General features: G+C 44.5%; 1 protein-coding gene across 6 annotated transcripts in view; it reads left to right on the top strand.

Moving 5' to 3' along the window:
* Nucleotides 1-22,893, top strand: part of phf20l1 (PHD finger protein 20 like 1) — a 119,143-nt gene that overhangs the window by 20,138 nt on the left and 76,112 nt on the right. For all 6 annotated transcript variants that reach the window (XM_067978683.1, XM_067978672.1, XM_067978691.1 and 3 more), the window contains exons 5-6: nt 176-260; nt 8,756-8,844. In XM_067978683.1, coding sequence (XP_067834784.1) covers nt 176-260; nt 8,756-8,844 — 174 coding nt within the window. The remainder of the gene's footprint in view (nt 1-175; nt 261-8,755; nt 8,845-22,893) is intronic.

Below are 22,893 nucleotides of genomic sequence, written 5' to 3'. Positions count from 1 at the left end.
TGTGGAGAGATGTGTAAAAGTTTGACAAATTTAAGCTTAACTTGGTAAATTATTTCTTTTTAATTTAAAAAAAAATCTGTGGGATAGGCTGATAAATTTTCTTACTTTTTTGGATTAAGTTCCACATAAACTCTCAATTCCTGAAAATTGACGAGAAAATATTTCTTCTGTGCAGGATTTCCAAACTGGAGGTGAGGTTCTGGCCCGCTGGACGGATTGTCGCTACTACCCTGCCAAGATTGAAGACATTAGTGAGGAGGGTAAGTGCAAGGAATGTTCAAGCTTTCTCTTAATTTCCTCCCCATCTCTACTGCAAATGCTGGCTCTTGCTGAGTTATGGGTCCAAGAGGCCAATCTCCAGATTTGAGTGAGAGTGTTGGTAAACTGCTGAATAACATTCCTTTCTTCCATGGTGCTAATTTACTTTTTGGACCTGAACTTCCCACACAATTTTATTTCCTTCTTCAATTCTATTGTTAGCTTGGCTCATTTGGCAGCTCTCTCATCTGGGCTGGAAAGTTGAAGTTCAAGCACCACAAGGGGTACGTAAGTGCATGATCTAGGCTGATACTTCTGTGCAGGATTCAGGGATTGCTGCATTGTCAGAAATACAGTCCATCAGCTCAGTGATTGATGGTTAGGTGGACATTGAAGATCTCTGCCACTATTCAAAGACAAGCAGTGTATTCTCTCTGATCAATATTCTCCCCTCTGCAAATATCACAGATAAAGCAGAGTAAATTGACATTCATCCTATGGCCATTTGTCGGATGTGGCTCTTTCAGAATGGCTGGTCCATTTCCTATGTAAAAAGTCACTGAACTTCATTAAAGCACTTTGAGATTCTCCAATGTTAAAGCCGCGGTAGAAATGCAAGTCGTGTTAATTTTTTTTTTAAGAAATGCTAGATTCAAAGTTTCAAAGGCCTGGTAAAGGGTTTCTCTACAACTTATCTTCCCTTATATCCTCCCTCTGCGTCTGCAGTGAGTAAGTCTTCATCCTCGGTGATTTCAATCTTCATCACAGTTCCCCTTGCCCCCTCTACTTTGAATTCCCTGCCCTCCTGTCTTCCATAAACCTCTCTCTCCATGTGGACACTTTTCTACTTATTATCCCTCTAGCCTCTCTTCTGTGGTTTTGATCACTGACAGGACCATAGAATGTACAGCACAATAACAGGCCATTCGGCCCAGCTGATCCATGCTGGTGTTTATGCTCCACACGAGCCTCCTCTCCCTATTTCATCTAACTCTTTCAGCATATCCTTCTATTCCTCTTTCCCCCATGTGTTTATCTAGCTTCCCTTCAAATGCATCTATGCTAGTTGCCTCAACTCCTTGTGGTAGCGAGTTCCACATTCTAACCACTCTCTGGGTAAAGAAATTTTTCCTGAATTCCCTATTGGATTTAAGAACATAAGAAAATAAGAAATAGAAGCTGGAGTAGGCCACACGGCCCCTCGAGCCTGCTGCACCATTCAATAAGATGATGGCCGATCTTCGACCTCAACTCCACTTTCCTGCCCGCTCCCCATATCCCTCGATTCCCTTAGAGTCCAAAAATCTATAGATCGCAGTCTTGAATATACTGAAAGACTGAGCATCCACAGCCCTCTAGGGTATTCCAAATAATCACAATACTTCGAAGAAATTCCTCCTCCTCTCAATCCTAAATGATGCTCAGTTTGGGTTCCGCCAGGACCACTCAGCTCCAGTCCTCATTAGAGTCTTGGTCCAAATGTGGACAAAAAAGCGGAATTCCAGAGGTGAGGTGAGAGTGACTGCCCTTGACATCAAGGCAGCATTTAAGAGAGTGTGGCACCAAGGAGCCCGAGTAAAATTGAAATTAATGAGAATCTCTCCATTGGCTGGAGTCATACCTAGCACAAAGGAAGATGGTAGTGGTTGTTGGAGGCCAATCATCTCAGCCCCAGGTCATTGCTGCAGGAGTTCCTCGGGGCAGAGTCCTAGGCCCAACCATCTTCAGCTGCTTCATCAATGACCTTCCATCCATCATAAGGTCAGAAATGGGAATGTTCTCTGATGATTGCAGAGTGTTCAGTTCCATTCGCAACCCCTCAGATAATGAAGCAGTCCGTGCCCGCGTGCAGCAAGACCTGGACAACATCCAGGCTTGGGCTGATAAGTGGCAAGTAACATTCGTGCCAGGCAATCACCAGCTCCAACAAGAGAGAGTCTAACCACCTCCCCTTGACATTCAACGGTATTACCATCGCCGAATTTCCCACCATCAACATGCTGGGGGTCACCATTGACCAGAAACTTAACTGGACCAGTCACATAAATACTGTGGCTACAAGGTCAGGGTATTCTGCGGCGAGTGACTCACCTCCTGACTCCTCAAAGCCTTTCCACCATCTGCAAGGAACAAGTCAGGAGTGTGATGGTCTATTCTCCACTTGCCTGGATGAGTGCAGTTCTAACAACACTCGAGGCTCGACACCATCCAGGACAAAGCAGCTCGCTTGATTGGCACCCCATCCACCACCCTAAACATTCACTCCCTTCACTACCGGTGCACAGTGGCTGCAGTGTGTACCATCTACAGGATGCACTGCAGCAACTTGCCAAGGCTTCTTCGACAGCACCTCCCAAACAGACGACCTCTACCACTTAGAAGGTCAAGGGCAGTAGGTACATGGGAACAACACCACCTGCACATTCCTCTCCAAGTCATATACTATCCTGACATTGAAATATATCGCCGTTCCTTCATCGTCACTGGGTCAAAATCCTGGAACTCCCTACCTAACAGCACTGTGGGAGAACCTTCACCACACTGACTGCAGCGGTTCAAGAAGGCGGCTCACCACGATCTTCTCAAGGACAATTAGGGCTGGGCAATAAATGCTGGTCTTGCCAGCGATGCCCACATCCCATAAATAAAATAAATGAATTTAAAAATTAAATGTCCAACCCCTTTTATTAGTGACTGTCCCATGTTTATGGCCCCTAGTTCTGGTCTCCCCTGCAAGTGAATCACTTTCATCTAGGACTTTTTTTAAAAAAAAATTAATAACACTTGCATTTCTACTGCAGCTCTACGCTTACCCGATCAAATCCTTTCATAATTTTGAAGACCTCTATCAGGTCACCGCTCAATGTTTTTTCTATAAAAAAGAGCTCCAGCCTGCTCAGTCTTTCCTGATAGGTATAACCTCTCTGTTCTGGTATCATCCTGGTAAATTTTTTTTTGCACCTTTTCCAGTGCCCCTGTATCCTTTTTATAATATGGAGACTAGAACTGTTCACAGTACTCCAAGTGTGATCTAACCAAGGTTCTATACAAGTTTAACATAACTTCTGTGCTTTTCAGTTCAATCCGTCTAGAAATGAAACACAGTGCTTGGTTTGCTTTTTTTTAATGGCCTTATTAACATGTATTGCTACTTTTAGGTGATTTGTGTATCTGTACCCCCAGATCCCACTGCTCCTCTACATCATTAGACGTATTATCCAAACAGTATGTAGCCCCCTTATTCTTCCTACCAAAATGTAATACCTCACACTTATCTATATTGAAATTCATTTGCCAATTACATGCTCATTCTGCAAGTTTATTAATGTCTTCCTGTATTTTGTCGCAGCCCTCCTCTGTATTAACTACACCCTCCAATTTGGTGTTGTCCGCAAATTTTGAAATTGTACTTCCGATTCCCGAGTCCAAATTGTTAATGAAAATAGTGAATAACAGTGGTCCCAGCAATGATCCTTGTGGAACACCACTTCCCACCTTTTGCCAGTTTGAGTAACTACCTTTAACCCCTACTCTGTTTTCTGTTTTGTAGCCAGCTTCCTATCCATTCTGCTACTTGTCCCCGACTCCACAGGCTCTGACCTTAATCATGAGTCTACTATGCAGTACCTTATCGAAGGCCTTTTGAAAATCCAAATATATTACATTTACTGATTACCCTTGTCTACCCTTTCTGCTACTTCAAAGAATTCAATAAGGTTGTTCAAGCATGACCGTCCCTTTTGAAATCCGTGCTAACTATTCTTGATTATATTTTCAGTTTCTAGATGCTTTTCTGTTACATCTTTGCGTAAGGATTCCATTATCTTTCCTACCACCGATATTAAGCTAATTGGTCTATAGTTCCCTGGACTGGATCTATCTCCCTTATTTAAATAAAGGAATCACATTAGCTGTCTGACAGTCCTCTGGCACTATTCCCTTTTCTAAGTAATTACTATATATATGTAATAGTGCCTTTCTTCCCTAACTTCTTTTAATGTGTGGAAGCAATCCATCCAGACCAGGGGTTTTATCCTTTCTAAGTTTGATTAGTTTATCAATTACCACCCCTTTCTAAAATGTCTTCATATCTTGTTTGATCTCTTCTTCTAATATCATGCCCACCATGTTAGTCTCCCTGGTAAATACTGAGGCAAGGTGATTATTTAATATTTCTGCCATTTCACTGTCATTACCTGTGAGTTTATCATGTGTATTCCTTAGTGGCCCTATCTCTATCCTGATTTTTCTGTTGTTATTTATGTGTCTGTAGAATACTTGACTCTTTTTATATTCCTTGATAATTTAATTTCGTAGTTTCTCTTTGCTGTCCTGATTTTTTTTTAACTTCTTTCCTAACCTTCTGGTATTCCCTTTTATCATCCTCTCCTTTGTTGTCTATGTACTTAGTATATGCCTTTTTCTTTAGTTTCAATCTATCCCTTATTTTTCTATTCATCCATGGTGTATCATTACTGGCTAGTTCTTTTTATATTTCTCCTGGACTCTTATTGATCACTCTTTTAAATGTTTCCCACTGCTGTTTTTTTTTGTTTATCTGTACATTTCTCTATCCTTCTATTAGTTACATTTTTTTACTGCCATTATGTTATCTCTAATTAGTACAGCTCCTCCAAACAACTTCTTCCTTCCTTATCCTTTCTGATTATGTTACAGCCTGCAATATTTAGTTGCCAGCCCTGTTCTTTATGTAGCCATGTTTCAGTTATTCCTACTATATCTAGTTCCTCGCTATGGCCTATTGCTTTCGGTTCCCCTGTTTTATTTTGGACACTGTGTACATTGCTGTACAGGTAGTTTAATTCATCTTTAATAGTTGTTCATTTTACTTTATTTTTAACAGTCCTTTTATACTTCAGTTTTATAACTGTATTTGTTCCTTGACTGTTTGTTATCTTTATTGCTCACCCTGGTCTGATCTTTAACTCATCTCCTGTTTCTTTTATCGTTTGTTATTGCCAACAGATCCCTCCCCTCATATTGCTAGTTTAAAGCCTTATGCACCACCCTATTTATCCTTTCTGCTAGGATTCTGGTCCCATTGCGGTTTAGTTGGAGCCTGCCACTGCGGTACAGCTCTTTCCTGTCTCATTACTGGTGCCAGTGTCCCATGAAATGGAACCCCTCCTTCCCACACCTCTCTTTCAGCCTCGCATTCTCTTTTTTCTGATTGGCCTATCCCTATGCCAGTTAGCACATGGCTCAGGTAGTAATCCTGAGATTACCACCCGTGAGGTCCTGCTTTTTAATTTAGCTCCTAGCTTCTGATATTTCCTTAGCAGGACCTCCTCCTTGTTCTTCCTTATGTCATTGGTGCCGACATGGACCTCAACAACTGGATCCTCCCTCTCTCCAAGTTCCTCTGCAGTTGCTCCGAGATATCCTTTACCCTTGCACCAGGTAGGCAATGCATCCTCCTGGACTCTGTCGTGACTGCAGTGGACGCCATCTATCCCCCTGACTATAGAAACCCTAATGCCTTTCTGTTCTGATTTCCCCCTCCCCCCTGTACTGTCTCATGCTTCACGATGGCATGGTTAGCATTCTGGGCATGCTCTCTGCAGCCTTCATCCTTATCCTCACAGGTATCAAGTACCTCGTACCTGTTCGATAGGATGAATGTCTGTGGGACCGCCTTCTCTACCTTCCCCCTCCCTTATGTGTCGGTGTGTCTCTAACTTTCACTCCAGTTCAAAGACTAAGCCAGAGTGTCTCAAGCCAGAGATATTTTCTGCAGCTATGGCAATCCGGGACAGTTTTGCTGTCCGTAAACTCCTGCATATCACGGTCCCGACACACAGACTCTATTGCCATTTCTAGTTTTTATTAATTTAATCAGTAGTCTATTTCTAGGACTAGTAGAATCACTTGAGATCTAGATTTATATTTAGTAAATGGATTTAGCGTGATTTCAAAATAATTAGTAATTACTTACTCTTAAAAATTTTATGTCTTTTTTAATTTACATTTTAAAAGTTGATAGATTAGTTTATGGTCCTTTGGTTTAAATTGCTGAGTACCTCCCTCCCCCTCTGCATCTAATTCCCACACTCACCAAATTCCCAGTTGAAAATCCTTTCTCTGTTAGCAATTCATTCCGTTAGAGGTTCATTCTCTGTTTTTACTAACTTCTGCGTTCAAACTCTGACCATTTGTCATCCACATCCTCTTACCCCCTTCCATCCCCACTTCCTTTTGTGTCAGCCCCCAGGTCGTTTACAACTGTACTTGCAAACTCCTACCTGCATAACATTTAGCTGTCCGTTCACCATGATACCACAAAACATCTGAAGCTATTGATTTGCTCATCCACACGTTAAGTTTTATGCCCTTGTCCCCAGCAAAACGTTCACTATCTCCCATCTGTTTGTTCCCCGTTCCCCCCACCCCCCCAAAATATGGCCCATATCTTTGCTTTCTCAAATTGAAGGGATGCAGACTTGAGCATATTGGGACACAACTGGCTTAGCCATCTAGCGCCAGATCTAGCTGGACCATCTCAAGCTCTACTGGGCCTGACTGTCTGCTGCCAAAACTGCTCACTACCCTAGATTCATCCTGGAGAGCAAAGATAACCTCCAGCTTCTTTTCTCTACTATCAGTCGTCTTCTTTACCCCTCAACAAGAAGTGCGAGGAGCTCATGGATGTCTTTGTCACCAATTTAGTGGCATCTGTTCAGCTGCCTCCGCTGCTTTCCTCTTGAGCACCAAGCCAAACCTCCCCCATTCTCCTCCCAACCTAGCCCGGAACCTCTGTATCTATAGAATTTCTTCCATCTCCTCCATGCCCACTCAGAGCTTATCCATGCGACCCACACCCTGACCCCATTTCCCACTAAACTGCTGACCACCCAATTTCCCTTCCTGGCCTCCATGCTAGCTTACATTGTAAATAGTTTCCTCTCCTCAGGCACATTCTCTACTCTCTTTCAAAATTTACAACATCACCTGCCTCAAAAAAAAATCCTTGACCCCACCTTGCCAACCTCATGTCCGACCCCCCCCCTTTTCCCGCAAGTCCTTGAACATGTTGGCACCTCCCAGATTTGTGCCGATCTCTCCCGCAATTCCTTTTTGAATTTCTAGTAACGGATTCTCTTACCACCCCTGTACTCTCATCTCAGTCCCCCAGGGAGCAGTTCTTTGCTCCCTTCTCCTTATCTACATGCTTCCCCATGGCAACATCATCTGCATACAATGGGGTCTGCTTCCACATGTGTACTGATGACACCCAGCTCTACCTCTCCACCACCTCTCTCAACCCCCTCCACTGCTTCTGTATTCTCAAACTGCTTATCCTATATCCAGTTTGGGTGAGCCACACTTTTCTTCAGCTAAACATTAGGAAGACTGAAGCCACCAAAAACACTGTATTATGGTCGTCAACTCCATCCCCATCCCCAGCCATGGTCCAGAGCTGAACAAGATTGCTCACAACCTCGGTGCCCTATTTGACCCCGAGCTCAGCCTCCAATCTCATATCCAACCTCATATCCTCTCTGTCATATTGACTGCTTACTTCCACCTCTGTAACATCAGCTGCCTCTGCACCTGCTTTAGCCTATCTGCCACTGAAACTCTCATCCATTTCTTTGTCAGCTTAGACATGATTATTCTGATGGTTTCTAGGCCAGCCTTCTATCCTCCATTCTTTGGAAACTTCAACTCATCCAAAGCCGTCAACTATATCCTGTCCTGCTCGTCCATCACTTCTGTCCTTGTTAGCCTACATTGGCTCCCGGTCCCCCAATGCCTCAAATTTTAATTTCTCATCCTTGTGTTTAAATCCCTCCAAAGCCTCTCTATCTCTGTGATTACCTCCACTGTCACCCCCCCCCCCCCCCAACTCCCACAAGTCTCTCTTGTGTATTCCCCCCTTCTCGCTCCACCATTGGGGGCCATGCCTTCAGCCATCTGGGCCCATGCTTTGGAATTCCCTCCCCTCCTTTTAAGGGCTTCTTTAAAACTCACCTCTTTGACCCAGTATTTGGTCACCCCTCCTAATTGCTCCTTCTTTGGCTCCACACCGGTTTTTTTTCCTTACACCTCTGCAAAACGCCTTGAGACTTTATCTATATTAAAGGTGCTGTATAAATGCCAGTTGTTGGTGATGGCTCTCACTCTACTATCTCCTCCATTCAATTATAGGAAATTATCAGAACTAAGCATCTGCCTGCTTCTCTTTTGTAGTGACTGTTACAACTTTACTGTAAAGGCTTGCATTAACAAAAAAAAATGAGTGGGTTGCAGTATGTGGCTTTTGTAACTCACTAATAATCTGACCAGAACTGTGTGCAATAGGGGTTGAAGGTGTAATCAAGAGCCCTAGGAATAAAATAGCTAAATAGAAGGTTTAAAATTAAAACTTTTTGTGGTTGAGGCAGTGTAGTTATAATGCTTCCTGATTTCTGTTTATCTTGCAGTGCATTCTCCAAACTTGAACCGATTTGTAATTGCTTTAATTGACCCTTCACAGGTACCTACACAGTACAGTTTTATGATGGAGTTATACGTTCTCTGAAGCGAATGCATATAAAATCAATGCCAGAAGACGCCAAAGGGCAGGTAAGCCCACCACCAGTTGATTGTGAAGGGCGTGCTGTTACCATTGTACTAACAGGCTATAATTGAGGAAAGTTGTATTTCTTTCCATTTCCCCCATCATTTTTCGCACCTTCTGTCCTGAAGGTATTAAGTCTGTGTTGGGCTGTAGTTGTACAGTTACTAGCTGTACTTTGATGCCTCACTTAAGTATGTGAGCTTTGACGGTTGTGTTTGCAGGCTGAGCCCAACCCTGTCCTCCGATGTTATCTAAATGCAGTAGGGTTCATTGTATAGTGATCAGGAGGTGAGCCCTGGCCAATCACCAACTCCATCTTCCCCTCCCCCCAATCCCACCTACAGGCACTGAGGCTAATTATAGTACCTCCAGCACTGCCCTGGTTGAAATCTGCTTGATGCTGCACAGACTGACTTTTGAACCCAATGTTTGCCTTAGCTACTCAATGGCAAAGCCTCCTTGAGGGGATGGAGTCGATTTTTTTAAAACTTATTTCCCCCCACCCCCTGCTTCTGGAATTTAAGAGGGAGCTGTTCCTTTGTCCATCTAATTTTCAAATTTTTATCATCATTGTGGGGGGGAGAAGAAATCATGTCATCAGATTTCAGTCAAAGATGATAAGTGCCTACAACAGCATTGTTATGGACATTTAATGCGCATGTACACGTAAAACATCCACAGCATTAACTTTATTTATTACATTGAGGGGGGGGGGGGAGTCTCCTGTGTTATAGTGAACAATGAAACGTTTGGTTAGGAATGGATTGCAATATACATCTTGAGTGAACAATATGGGCCCGATGTTAGCAGGGCTGCGGGTTCTCGGCGGGGGGGCTATCGGGCGCGTGGGTAACGCGCCCGGTGAAATTAGTCAGTTTCCCGCGCGATTGTAGGATCCAATCCACTTACCTGGTCCTCCGGGTTCCCCACTGCTGATCTGCGGGCTGCGCATGCGCAGTAAGATCTGTCAGCTGGAGGCGCTATATTTAAAGGTGCAGTCCTCCACTGACAGATGCTGCAACAAATAGCAAAAATTACAGCATGGAGCAGCCCAGGGGGAAGGCTGCTCCCAGTTTAATGATGCCTCACTCCAGGTATCAATACATGGGGTGAGGAGGAGGGGGAGGACAGAGATCTTCCTCCCGGCATGCGGGAGGAAGCGGCCAGCCTCTGCCACCAGGAAGGCCTGGCTCGAGGTGGCAGAGGAGGTCACCAGCGCAACCAACATATCGCCCACCTGCATACAGTGCAGGAGGCACATCAATGACCTCAGTAGGTCAGCCAAAGTGAGTACACGTAGTCTTTCCCCTACACTCCGTCCACCACATCACTGCCCCCACCCCACATCTCCTTCAGCACTGCCAACACAACTCTGTCACATCACCCCTCATACCCACTCAAACCTCATCCCCCTACTCACCTCGCCAGTACTCATCCCGCCACTACCACTCAACCCAATCCTCATACAATCTCATGGCTCTCTCTCATACTCACCCTCTTGTGCATCTCTTTCACGGCCAGTCTCACTCAACCTGCCACTACCTGTGCTGCAGCCACAGGGCATGCATCACATATGTGCAGTAAATTATAGTCCAGCAATTTTATTTTAAATTCACAAGCTTTCTGAGGCTTCCTCCATCCTCAGGTGAACGTTGTTGGAAATGAAATCCTCGAAATGAAATCGCATTTATAATTCACAGAACAATGCTTGGTGATTACAGACAGTCTTTTCAACTGCCCGTTGCCAAGGCAATCAGTGTGCAGACAGACAGGTGTTACCTGCAAGGTCTCCGAATATACAAATCACCAAAAAAAACCCAAAAAAACAAAAAAAAACAGAGATAGAGAGGTAGAAACATAGAAAAGACAGCAACTGACCCGTTATATTAAAAACAGATAACATTTGTTCACTGGTGGGGTAACGTGTAGCGTGACATGAACCCAAGATCCCGGTTGAGGCCGTCCTCATGGGTGCGGAACTTGGCTATCAATTTCTGCTCGACGATTTTGCGTTGTCGTGTGTCTCGAAGGCCGCCTTGGAGTACGCTTACCCGAAGGTCGGTGGCTGAATGTCCTTGACTGCTGAAGTGTTCCCCGACTGGGAGGGAACCCTCCTGTTTGGTGATTGTTGCGCGGTGTCCGTTCATCCGTTGTCGCAGCGTCTGCATGGTCTCGCCAATGTACCATGCTCTGGGGCATCCTTTCCTGCACCGTATGAGGTAGACAACGTTGGCCGAGTCACAGGAGTATGAACCGTGCACCTGGTGGGTAGTGTCCTCTCGTGTGATGGTGGTATCTGTGTCGATGATCTGGCATGTCTTGCAGAGGTTACCGTGGCAGGGTTGTGTGGTGGCGTGGACGCTGTTCTCTTGAAAGCTAGGTAATTTGCTGCGAACGATGGTCTGTTTGAGGTTGGGTGGCTGTTTGAAGGCGAGTAGTGGAGGTGTGGGGATGGCCATAGCGAGGTGTTCGTCGTCATTGATGACATGTTGAAGGCTGCGGAGAACATGGCGTAGTTTCTCCGCTCCGGGGAAGTACTGGACGACAAAGGGTACTCTGTTGGTTGCGTCCCGTGTTAGTCTCCTGAGGAGGTCTACACGATTTTTCGCTGTGGCCTGTCGGAACTGTCGATCGATGAGTCGAGCGTCATATCCCGTTCTTACTAGGGCGTCTTTCAGCGTCTGTAGGTGACAATTGTTTACAATTGTCAACCCCAGACCATCACCGGCATCTCCACATCCTATGTGCAGTAGGCAGCGTAAGGCAAACGTGTCGTGAGCATGAAGGGGATGCACAAGGGTGTCTGAGGGTTTGTCATGGGTGTTACTTATATTGAATTTCTGACCAACTCACATTACATATTATATTGGCACCACTACTGCCATGTCTTTGCGAATCCTGTCTGGTTTGTGCAATAATGCCCTCTCCTGAGGATCACTGAGGACCCACAACTGGTGCCACCCACTGTGTCACTGCAGAGTGGGTGTAGGTGTATTTGCAGGGCTCTTTTGCGCAGATGACTGAGAGACATCGGCGATGTCCCCGGTTGCACCCTGGAAGGATGCGGAGGAGAAGTTGTTGAGGGCAGTGGTGACTTTGACAGCGACAGGTAAGAAGATGGTGCTCGGGCCAGCCAGGAGCAGCTCGGCATGAAAGAGGATGCAGATGTCCACGACTACATGTCGAGTGACTCTGAGCCTCCGTGTGCACTGCTGCTCAGAGAGGTCCAGGAAGCTGAGCCTCGGTCTGTGGACCCTGTGGCAAGGGTAGTGCCCTCTGCGACGCATCTCTCTCTGCGGTAGCCCTCCCTCCTACTGTACAGGTGGATGTGTCTCAGCACTCTGTTGTGGAGCTCCACGTGTCAGAGGTGGACGGCGTGGATGGCGAGGCTGGTGATGCTGTTCGCCCTCCGAGGAGGTCATGACTGCAGCTACGGCGGCTCCCATCTGGAAGATGTACATCTGAGGGGGTCCGCAAGGTAGGTACACGTCTCTGGACCCTGGGGTAAGTGTGCAGGTTGGTGACTTTGACTGTCAGGAGGAGGATGGTGGAGGCCAAACTTTGTCCCAAGGGACAGAGTGGCCTCCTGCAATGGGTGAGGGTCTCCCCCCTTCCCCCCCCGCCCCCCCCCCCCTGTCAAATGGACCTTTGCAGCTGCCACAGGCTGACAGCTGCAACACGTCCATTTGACCTGGGAGTGTTTCCCCTAGTGTGGGAAACAGTCCCACTTTGTTCTAAAATCCCACATAGTCCCTTAATCAGGTCAGTTAATGACCTGAAATACCTAAATAAATACTGTCAAGTGGCATCCCGCTGGCTTTAATTGCCTGCGGGATTCCCACCAGCGGGGGCTGTGCGCGCACGCCGGCGCGTCAGCGGGGAACCCAGAAGTGCGCGGGGTCGGGGCGGGCTCCGGTACCGCGCCGGGATTCTCCGATTTTCGGAGCCCCCCCCCGCCAGGAACGCACCCGATAGCGGGTGCTAAAATAGAGCCCTATATAGCTGCTCATCAAGATATGTCAGGAAAAAAATTTATTTCCTAGCTAATAAACTTGACAGCTAGTTATCTGGAGCAAGCAACTAAAGGCTCTGCTGGCTTTTGTGTGCAGAAATGAAAGTTTGGAAGTGCATTTTACAGCCTTGGGTTGTCTCTCTCCCTCAACTGAAGTGCAGGTTCCAAGACCAATTATCGAACCCCTACTCCTGCCCCAGCTAAGATCAGTTAATTGAGCACAGGCGGGGATTGAGCCTGAGACCTTCCTGCTCTGCTCAGTGCTGCATTGGACAGTGCCTTTACCCAATGAGTCATTGGGGAAACACGAGTCTGTCTTCTTAAAGCGGATCATTTGAATCTCTTAAATCAGATGTAGTATTTCTCCACTGAGAATAAAAATATAACTAATTTCAGCTTTTGTTCATTCCAAGAAACATCCAGCCCTATAGATTTCCTTTAAAACTGCTCAGGGAAACAAGGATTTAATTTTTTTTTGCAAGGAAACAATGGTTCGACACCTGAACTGGCAAATTTAATGCTTAAAATGTTTAAGTGGTACAATATCGTATTTGGGTTTTATAACTTGTGCTGTTTAAAGAAATACTCCAGGATGCAGTCTTGCGGTAATATCATTGTAAAATATGTAATAAAAAAATACAGATAACTTTAAAGAAAATAAACTAACTTAGCATACATTGGCTGGCTAAGATGCCACATATGCAGCATTTCTGAAATGGAGGTGAGGAAGAAGTGTGACATTATCACCAAACTTCAACTCCCAGCACCACCTTAAGTGGGTGAGCAGCCAAAGAAGGAGGTGAGATTGGGATGTTGGGGTTCAGTGACAGAAGTTGCATTTCTACACTTGAGCTTAGGAAATTTTGTTTCTGTTGCTGAACCAGAGCGTGCAGCACCTCCTAGAAATTGCTGAGAAGTATGGGAATGTTGAGAGTCAAGTTGCTTCGATTACTTGCTTTGGACATGTAGGATTAGTTTTGGATTATGTGAGCAAAGAACTGGCAACGACTCAATGGGCTGAATGGCTTCCCTCTGTGCTGTAAACTTTTATGGTTTTATGTAATAAAGATCACTGCTGCTCTGGGAGGCCCAGTATTTGTGATAGATTTTAAATAAAGGCAAATAATTAAGAGTCAAAGAAAGGCCTTCCCTATTGTAGAGTCAAAAAAGGTTATATTAAAAATGATACATGTTCATCCATTTCCTGTCCTTCATGTTACATTTCCTGTGTTATATTTTTCTGTTGCACTTACTTATAGACAAATACATTCAAAGCAAACTTTAGCAGCTGATTAGCTCATATTCAAATAAAATGCCATCCTATCATAGCAATCACATAGAATTACATAGAATGTACGGCCCAGAAACAGGCCGTTCGGCCCAACTGGTGTTTATACTCCACCCTACTTCATCTAACCCTAATCTTCTATTCCTTTCTTCCTGTGTTTATCTAGCTTCCCCTTAAATGCATCCAAGCTATTTGCCTCAACTACTCCTTGGGGTAGTGAGTTCCACTTTCTGGGTAAAGAAGCTTCTCCTGAATTCCCTAATGGATTTATTAGTGACTATCTTATATTTATGACCTCTAGTTTTAGTCTCCCCCACAAGTGGAAACATCTTCTCTACGTCTTCCCTGTAAAATTATTTATAATTTTAAAGATAATCAGGTCACCTCTCAGCCTTCTCTTTTCTAGAGAAAAGTGCCCCAGTCTGTTCAGTCTTTCCCGATAGGTATAACCTCTCAGTTCTGGTATCATCCCTGTAAATCTTTTTTGCACCTTCTCCAGTGCTTCTATATCCTTTTTATAATATGGAGATCAGAAAAGTGCACAGTACTCCAAGTTTAACATAACTTCTCTGCTTCTCAATTCAATCCCTCTAGAAATGAACCCCAGTACTTTGCTTGCTTTCTTTATGGCCTTATTAACCTGTGTCGCTACTTCTAATAATTTTGAAATCTGTATCCCTTTGCTCCTCTACCCCATTTAGACTCTTATTTTCCAAGGAGTATGTGGCCTCCTTATTCTTCCTACAAAAACACACCACCTCACACTTATTCATATTGAAATTCATTTGCCAACTACACGCCCATTCTGCAAGTTTATTAATGTTGACTTGTATTTTGTCGCAGTCTTCCTCAGTTTTAACTATAGCTCACAATTTGGCATTGTCCACAAATTTTGAAATTGTACTTATAATTCCTGACTCCTGTATGTGGTGAACAACAGTGGTCCCAGCACCGATCCTTGTAGAACACCACTTTCTACCTTTTTTGCCAGTTGAGTAACTACCTTTAACCCCTACTCTCTTTTCTGTTTTGTAGCCAACTTGCTATCCATTCTGCTACTTGTCCCCTAACTCCACATGCTCTGACCTTAGTTATGAGTCTACTATGCAGAACCTTATCGAAGGCCTTTTGAAAATCCAAATATATCCCATCTACTGCATTACTCCAATCTACTTTTTCTGTTACTTTTTCCAAAGAATTCAATATTTAGGTCAAGCGTGACCTTCCCTTTTGAAATCCAAGTTGACTACTCTTTATTATATTTTTAGTTTCTAGATTTTTTTTGTTACATCTTTGAGTAAAGATTCCATCATCTTACCTACCACTGACGTTAAACTGTAGCTTCCCTGCAATTATAAACACATTCATTCAATGCAAACTTCAGCAGCTGATTAGCTCATATTCAAATGAAATGCCATACTGTTATAGTTCTCTGGACTTGTTCTATCTCCCTCTTTACGTATAGGATTCAGAATAGCTGTCCGCCAGTCCTCTGGCACTTATTCCCTTTTCTAATGAATATTTATACATATGTGATAGTGCCTCTGCTCTCTCTTTCCTTACTACTTTTAATATGCATGGATGTAATCCATTCGGACCAGGAGTTTTATCCCCTCTAAGTTTGATTAGTTTACCAATTATCTCCCTGCTCTCTATCTTAAATGTCATTATATCTTTTTTGATCTCTTCTTCTAATGTCATGTCCGCCCTGTTGGTCTCCCTAGTAAATACTGAGGCAAAGTAACTATTCAATATTTCTGCTGTTTCGCTGTCATTACCTGTGAGATGCCTCTTTAGCGGTCATTTTCTTTTATAAGAAAGCTATCAAATTCTGAACTCACCCTGCACAGTTCCCTCATTGAACTCTAAATCACCTGGGGTCTGGAAGTTCAGCTTTATGAACTTGAAGGAACATCGCTTCCTCTTAGCAGCAGAACAATATATTGCATGTCACGTGGTATGATTCTCTTGTCATTGTGAAATGGGCAAACTGCTTGTGTGTGTGTATGTATATAATTATTATAAATAATACATGCAAATAGAATCCATTTCTGCCCATTACTCTTCTCTGCCATACTGTTATATATTTTAAAAAGTATAAAGAAACCAAAGCAGTCATTTAATGTACAAAGTTCCCCCAGCAATTGAAGATTGACATAGGAACCAGAACGTCTGTAACCTTTCACTGATCTTGCCAATCAAGAAAACCAGAGTCATGACTATTTTTCTATTCATTCTTGAGTGAAGAGTTTACTTCAAGGCATTAAGAGTCAACCATGTAGTGTGGGACTGGAGTCCCATGTAGGCCAGACCTGGTAGGGGTGGCAAGGTCCCCTTTCCTGAAGTACATTAGTGAACCAGCTGGGTTTTTACGACAGCTTTCATTGTAATTTTCTGGTTTTAGCTCATAAATGACCAGATTTATCAAATTCAGATTTGCGACTTGCCATAGTCAGATTTGAACTCGTGACAATCTTTGTTGCTAGCCCACTACCATAACCACTAGGTTACTGTAACCTCTAAGTATCTTGAGCAATTAAAGTCTGACTTCACCCAGTATTTACTGACCAATTGGACATTTGCAATTTCCATGTAAGCATGAACATATTCACAAAATTCAAGCCACAAGATATTAATGCAATTACAATAATCAAAATACAATTTCACATATTCAAGCACCATAGTTGTCCTAATATAGTCTGCATTTCATTGCATGAAACACCATGGGCCCGATATTACCATGGCGGGGGGGGGGGGGGGGGTCGATGCACCTGGTGAAATCAGAATGCTCCGCGCGCAATCGCAGGCTGATTGGATCCACTTACCTGTTCTTCCGGGTTTCCCGCTGCTAAGCTGCGTGGCGGGCAGACTGCACGTGCGCAGTAGGGTCTGTCAGCAGGAGGAGCTCTATTTAAAGGGGCAGTCCTCCACTGACTGATGCTGCAAGAAATAGGAAAAATTACAGCATGCAGCAGCCCAGGGGGAAGGCTGCTCCCAGGTTTAATGATGCCTCACTCCCCCCGCCCCCCCCCCCCCCCGGGCGGGCGGGAGGAAGCGGCCTGCCTCTGCCACCAAGAAGGCCTGGCTTGAGGTGGCAGAGGAGGTCACCTGCACCACCAACATATCGCGCACCTGCATACAGTGCAGGAGGTGCTTCATTGACCTAAGTAGGTCAGCCAAAGTGAGTACACTTACTCATTTCCCTACACTCCGTCTGCCACATCACCGCCCCCACCCCACATCTTCTGCACAGCCAACACTACTCTGTCACATCACTCCTCACACCCACTCAAAGCTCATCTTCATCTTACCTGCACTTACTCACCTCGCCAGTACTCATCCCGCCACTACCACTCAACCCAATCCTCATACAATCTCATGGCTCTATCTCATACTCACCCGCTCATGCATCTCTTTCACAGTCAGCCTCACTCAACCTGCCACTATCTGTGCTGTAGCCACAGGGCATGCATCACATATGTGCAGTAGGAAGCGTAAGGTAAACGTGTCGTGAGCATGAAGGGGATGCACAAGTGTGTTTGAGGGTTTGTCATGGTTTTTACTTATATTTCATTTCTGACCAACTCACATTACATATTATATTGGCACCACTACTGCCACGTCTTTGCGAATCTTGTCTGGTTTGTGCAATAATGCCCTTTCCTGAGGATCACAATGAAGACCCACAACTGATGCCACCCATTGTGTCACTGCAGAGTGGGTGTAGGTGTATTTGCAGGGCTTTTTTGTGCAGACGACTGAGAGACGTTGGCGATGTGCCTGGTGGCACCCTGGAAGGATGCGGAGGAGAGGTTGTTGAGGGCAGTGGTGACTTTGACAGCGACAGGTAAGAAGATGGTGCTCAGGCCAGCTGGGAGCAGCTCTGCATGAAGGAGGCTGCAGATGTCCACGACTACATGTCGAGTGACTCTGAGCCTCCGTGTGCACTGCTGCTCAGAGAGGTCCAGGAAGCTGAGCCTCGGTCTGTGGACCCTGTGGCGAGGGTAGTGCCCTCTGCGACGCATCTCTCTCTGCGGTTGCCCTCCCTCCTGCTGTGCAGGTGAATGTGTCACAGCACTGTGTTGTGGAGCTCCACGTGTCAGAGGTGGACGGCGAGGCTGGTGATGCTGTTTGCCCTCCGAGGAGGTCATGACTGCAGCTACGGCGGCCCCCATCCGGAAGATGTACATCTGAGGGGGTCTGCAAGGTAGGTACACGTGTCTGGACACCGGGGTAAGTGCGCAAGTTGGTGAATTTGATTGTTAGGAGGAGGTTGGTGTAGGCCAAACTTTGTCCAAAATGACAGAGTGGCCTCCTGTAATGAGTGAGGGTCTCTTTTCTCTCCCCCCCCCCCCCCCCCCCCCCCCCCCCCAAACCTGTCCAGTGGACCTTTGCAGCTGCCACAGGCTGATGGCTGCAACACGTCCATTTGAACTGGGAGTGTTTTCCCCCAGTACGGGAAACAGTCCCAATTGTTTGCAAAATCCCACCCCTCCTAAAATAGCATGTTAATCAGGTCTCTAAATGACCTGAAATACCTAAATAAATAGCTTAAGTGGCACCCCGCCGGCTTTAATTGCTTGCAGGAGTCCCACATGCGGGGGCTGCGTGCACATGTGAGCGCGTCAGTGGGAAACCCGGAAGTGGGCGGGTTGGAGCCGGGCTCCCGACCCGCCCCGGGAATCCCCAATTTTCGCAGCCCCCCCACCACCAACGCACCCGATCGCGGGTGCAAAAATCGAGCCCCATATCTTCCAACGTAAGAAATAGGAGCAGGAGTAGGCCATCCGGCCCCTCGCGCCTGCTCCGCCATTCAACAAGATCATGGCTGATGTTCTACCTCAGTGCCATTTTCCTGCACTATCCCCATATCCCTTGATGCCTTTAATATCTAGAAATCTGTCTATCTCTGTTTTGAATGTACTCAATGACTGAGCCTCCACAGCCCTCTGGGGTGGAGAATTCCAAAGATTCACCACCCTCTGAGTGAAGAAATTTCTCCTCATTTCAGTCCTAAATGGCCTGCCCCTTATTCTGAGACTGTGACCCTTGTTCTAGACTCCCCAGCCAGGGGAAACATCCTCCTTGCATCTAACCTGTCGAGCCTGCAACACTTCAGCATACCACAGGGTATCCACTTTCCTATTTAAAAATCCATATCCTCTGACTTTTTTTATTCATTCGTGGGATGTGGGCGTTGCTGGCAAGGCCAGCATTTATTGCCTATCCCTAATTGCCCTCGAGAAGGTGGTGGTGAGCCGTCGCCTTGAACCACTGCAGTCTGTGTGGTGAAGGTCCTTCCACAGTACTGTTAGGTAGGGAGTGCCAGGATTTTGACCCAGCGATGATGAAGGAACGACGATATATTTCCAAGTCAGGAGGAGAACGTGCAGGTGGTGGTGTTCCCTTGCACCTGCTGCCCTTGTCTTTCTAGGTGGTAGAGGTTGCGGGTTTGGGAGGTGGTGTCGAAACTTCCTGTGGCCAGTATCATGAGTGACCAACGGGTAATATTTTAAAAGTCCCATGTATAATGTACTTCATCTAACTTCATGAAGCTAGAGGAAAGCTAGCTAAAGAAATCAATTGCATCACTTAGAAATTTTTAATTGTAAACAATTTTACAACACCAAGTTATAGTCCAGCAATTTTATTTTAAATTCACAAGCTTTCGGAGATTTTCTCCTTCCTCAGGTAAATGTTTACCTGACATTACCTGACCAAACATTTACCTGAGGAAGGAGAAAATCTCCGAAAGCTTGTGAATTTAAAATAAAATTGCTGGACTATAACTTGGTGTTGTAAAATTGTTTACAATTGTCAACCCCAGTCCATCACCGGCATCTCCACATCATGACTACCATAGAAATTTTTAATTCTCCTAGGAAGATACACACACTGAAAATTACATATTCCTTAATAGCAAAATGAAACATCCCCACAATCACTTGTGACTTCTACAATGGCTTCATTTAATGTTTTTTTTTATCCCAAGGCTTGATTGGTAGCCAAGAGCCTCAGGTATACTCTACCCTGAATCGGCTCTTTAAGGTTCTTTCTTGGTTTCTAAACCTGATTTTATCTCTTCCTGTACATATGCATGGATGCCGATTCCACCCACTCCCTACCTCTTCACACTGCGCCTAACCTGTCTGAAAACTTCCTTCTGAATTCCTGCTCATTAGGGCTATTGCCTTTAAGTTAGGCCTTTATTATTTGCTACAGTGCTTCAATCGCATTATGAACCCACTCATGAGTGATTCAACCATTGAAGTGAAATGTAAAGACTCCTTACAGTTTGCTTCAGTTGAGGATGCACGTCCTCTGTGAATCGCGCGCACATGCAATCCAATCATCAGGAAAGTGGTAAACAATGTTTGCCAATAGCACCGAACATCCACCATTCTTCATTTTCCTCCCTTCTTCATTAAACTCTTCTGAAGACACCATGCTCCCTTTTTTGCCTTTCCACTTCATGTTCTGTTTCCTATTTTTTCAATATTTCATCTTCAACATTTCTTCAATTAATTTTCTTTCTCCACCACTCTAATATCCATCATAATTTATTGTATATCTCTCATATAAATTTCTGATATATAATATACAACTTTTACATAGAATTTATAGCAGAGACACAGGCCATTCGGCCCAACTGGTCTATGCTGGCGTTTATGCTCCACACGAGCCTCCTCCCACCCCAATTCAACGAACCCTATTAGCATATCCTTCTCTTCCTTTCTCCCTCATGTCCTTATCTAGCTTCCCTTTAAATGCATCTGTGCTATTTGCCTCAACATGCATTATCACATTTACTCAATATGTTAACATTAAATGTCTGCCACTACGTATAACCAGATATTTCATAACACTCAACAAGTATACATTCCAATGAAAGAGTCTAGGGGAAGGACGTACCATCCGTGGCTAACGAAAGAAATTAAAGATAGTATCAAATTGAAAGAAAAAGCATACAATTCAGCGAAGGTTAGTGGCAGGTCAGAAGATAGGACAGAATATAAAAAACAGCAAAGAACGACAAGAAGAATAATAAGATGGGAGAAATTAGAGTACGAGAGAAAGCTAGCTAGAAATATAAAAACAGATAGTAAGAGTTTCAATGGGTATTTAAAAAGGAAAAGAGTAAGTAAAGTGAGCATTGGTCCTCTGGAGAGAGTGTCTGGGGAATTAATAATGGAGAGCAAGGAAATGGCGGATGAATTGAACAGATATTTTGCATCCATCGTCACTGCAGAGCATACAAATAACATGCCAGAAATAATTGTGAATCAAGAGGTGAAAGGGAGAAAGGAACTTAAAACATTTACAATCACCAGGGAAAGGGTACTGAAAAAAATATTAGAACTAAAAGCTGACCAGTCCCCAGGTGCTGACGGACTTCATCCTAGGGTCTTAAAAGAAATGGCTGCAGAGATAATAGATGCAATGGTATTAATTTTCCAAAATTCCCTAGATGCTGGAAGGGTCCCATCAGATTGAAAAATAGCGAATGTAACTCCTCTATTCAAGAAAGGAGGGAGACAGAAAGCAGGAAACTACAGGCCAATTAGCTTAACATCTTTCATGGGGAAAATGCTAGAATCTATTATTGAGGAGGTTATAGCAGGGCACTTGGAAAATCTCAATGCAATCAGGCAGAGTCAACACGGCTTTGTGAAAGGGAAATTGTGTTTGATTCATTTATTGGCGTTCTTTGAGGAAGTAACAAGCAACGTGGATAAAGGGGATCCTGTGGATTTCCAGAAGGCATTTGATAAGGTGCTACATCAAAGGCTGCAACACAAAATAAAAGCTCATGGTTAGGGGGTAACATATTAGCATGGATAAAGGATTGGTTAGCTAACAGGAAACAGAGAGTAGGCATAAATGGGTCATTTTCAGGTTGGCAGAATTTATTGAGTGGAGTGCCACAGGGATCAGTGCTTGGTCCTCAACTATTTACATTCTATATCAATGACTTGGATGAAGGGACCGAATGTATGGTTGCTAAATTTGCTGATGACACAAAGGTAGGAAAGTAAGTCGTGAGGAGGACATAAGGAATATAGATAGGTTAAGTGAGCAGGCAAAAATTTGGCAGATGGAGTATAATGTGGGAAAATTTGAACTTGTCCACTTTGGCAGAAGGAATAGAAAAGCAGTATATTATTTAAATGGAGAGAGATTGCAGAACTCTGAGGTATAGTGGGATCTGGATGACCTCGTATATGAATCACAGGTACAGCAAGTGATTAGGAAGGCAAATGGAATGTTGTCATTTATTGCAAGGGGAATGGAATATAAAAGTAGAGATGTTTTGCTACAGTTGTACAAGGCATTGGTGAGACCACATCTAGAATACTGTGTGCAGTTTTGGTCTCCTTACTTAAGAAAGGACATAATTGCTTTAGAGGCGGTTCAGAGAAGGTTCACTCGACTGATTCCTGGGCTGAGGGGGTCCGCTTATGAGGAAAGGTTGGACAAGTTGGGCCTGTATACATTGGAGTTTATAAGAATGAGAGGTGATCTTATTGAAACATGTCAGATCCTGAGGGGACTAGAAGGGGTAGATGCTAAGAGGATGTTTCCCCTTGTGGGAGAGACTAGAACTAAGGGCCACAGTTTAAAAATAAGGGGTCTCCCATTTAAGATGGATATGAGGAGAAATTTTTTCTGAGTGTGGTGAGTCCGGGGAACTCCCTTCCCCAGAGAGCGGTGGAGGCTGGGTCATTGAATATTTTTAAGGCTGAGTTAGATAGA

The sequence above is a fragment of the Heptranchias perlo genome, chromosome 3, assembly GCF_035084215.1.
Source record: "Heptranchias perlo isolate sHepPer1 chromosome 3, sHepPer1.hap1, whole genome shotgun sequence".
Classification (NCBI taxonomy): Eukaryota; Metazoa; Chordata; class Chondrichthyes; order Hexanchiformes; family Hexanchidae; genus Heptranchias; species Heptranchias perlo.
This window is presented reverse-complemented; position numbering and strand designations above follow the sequence as displayed.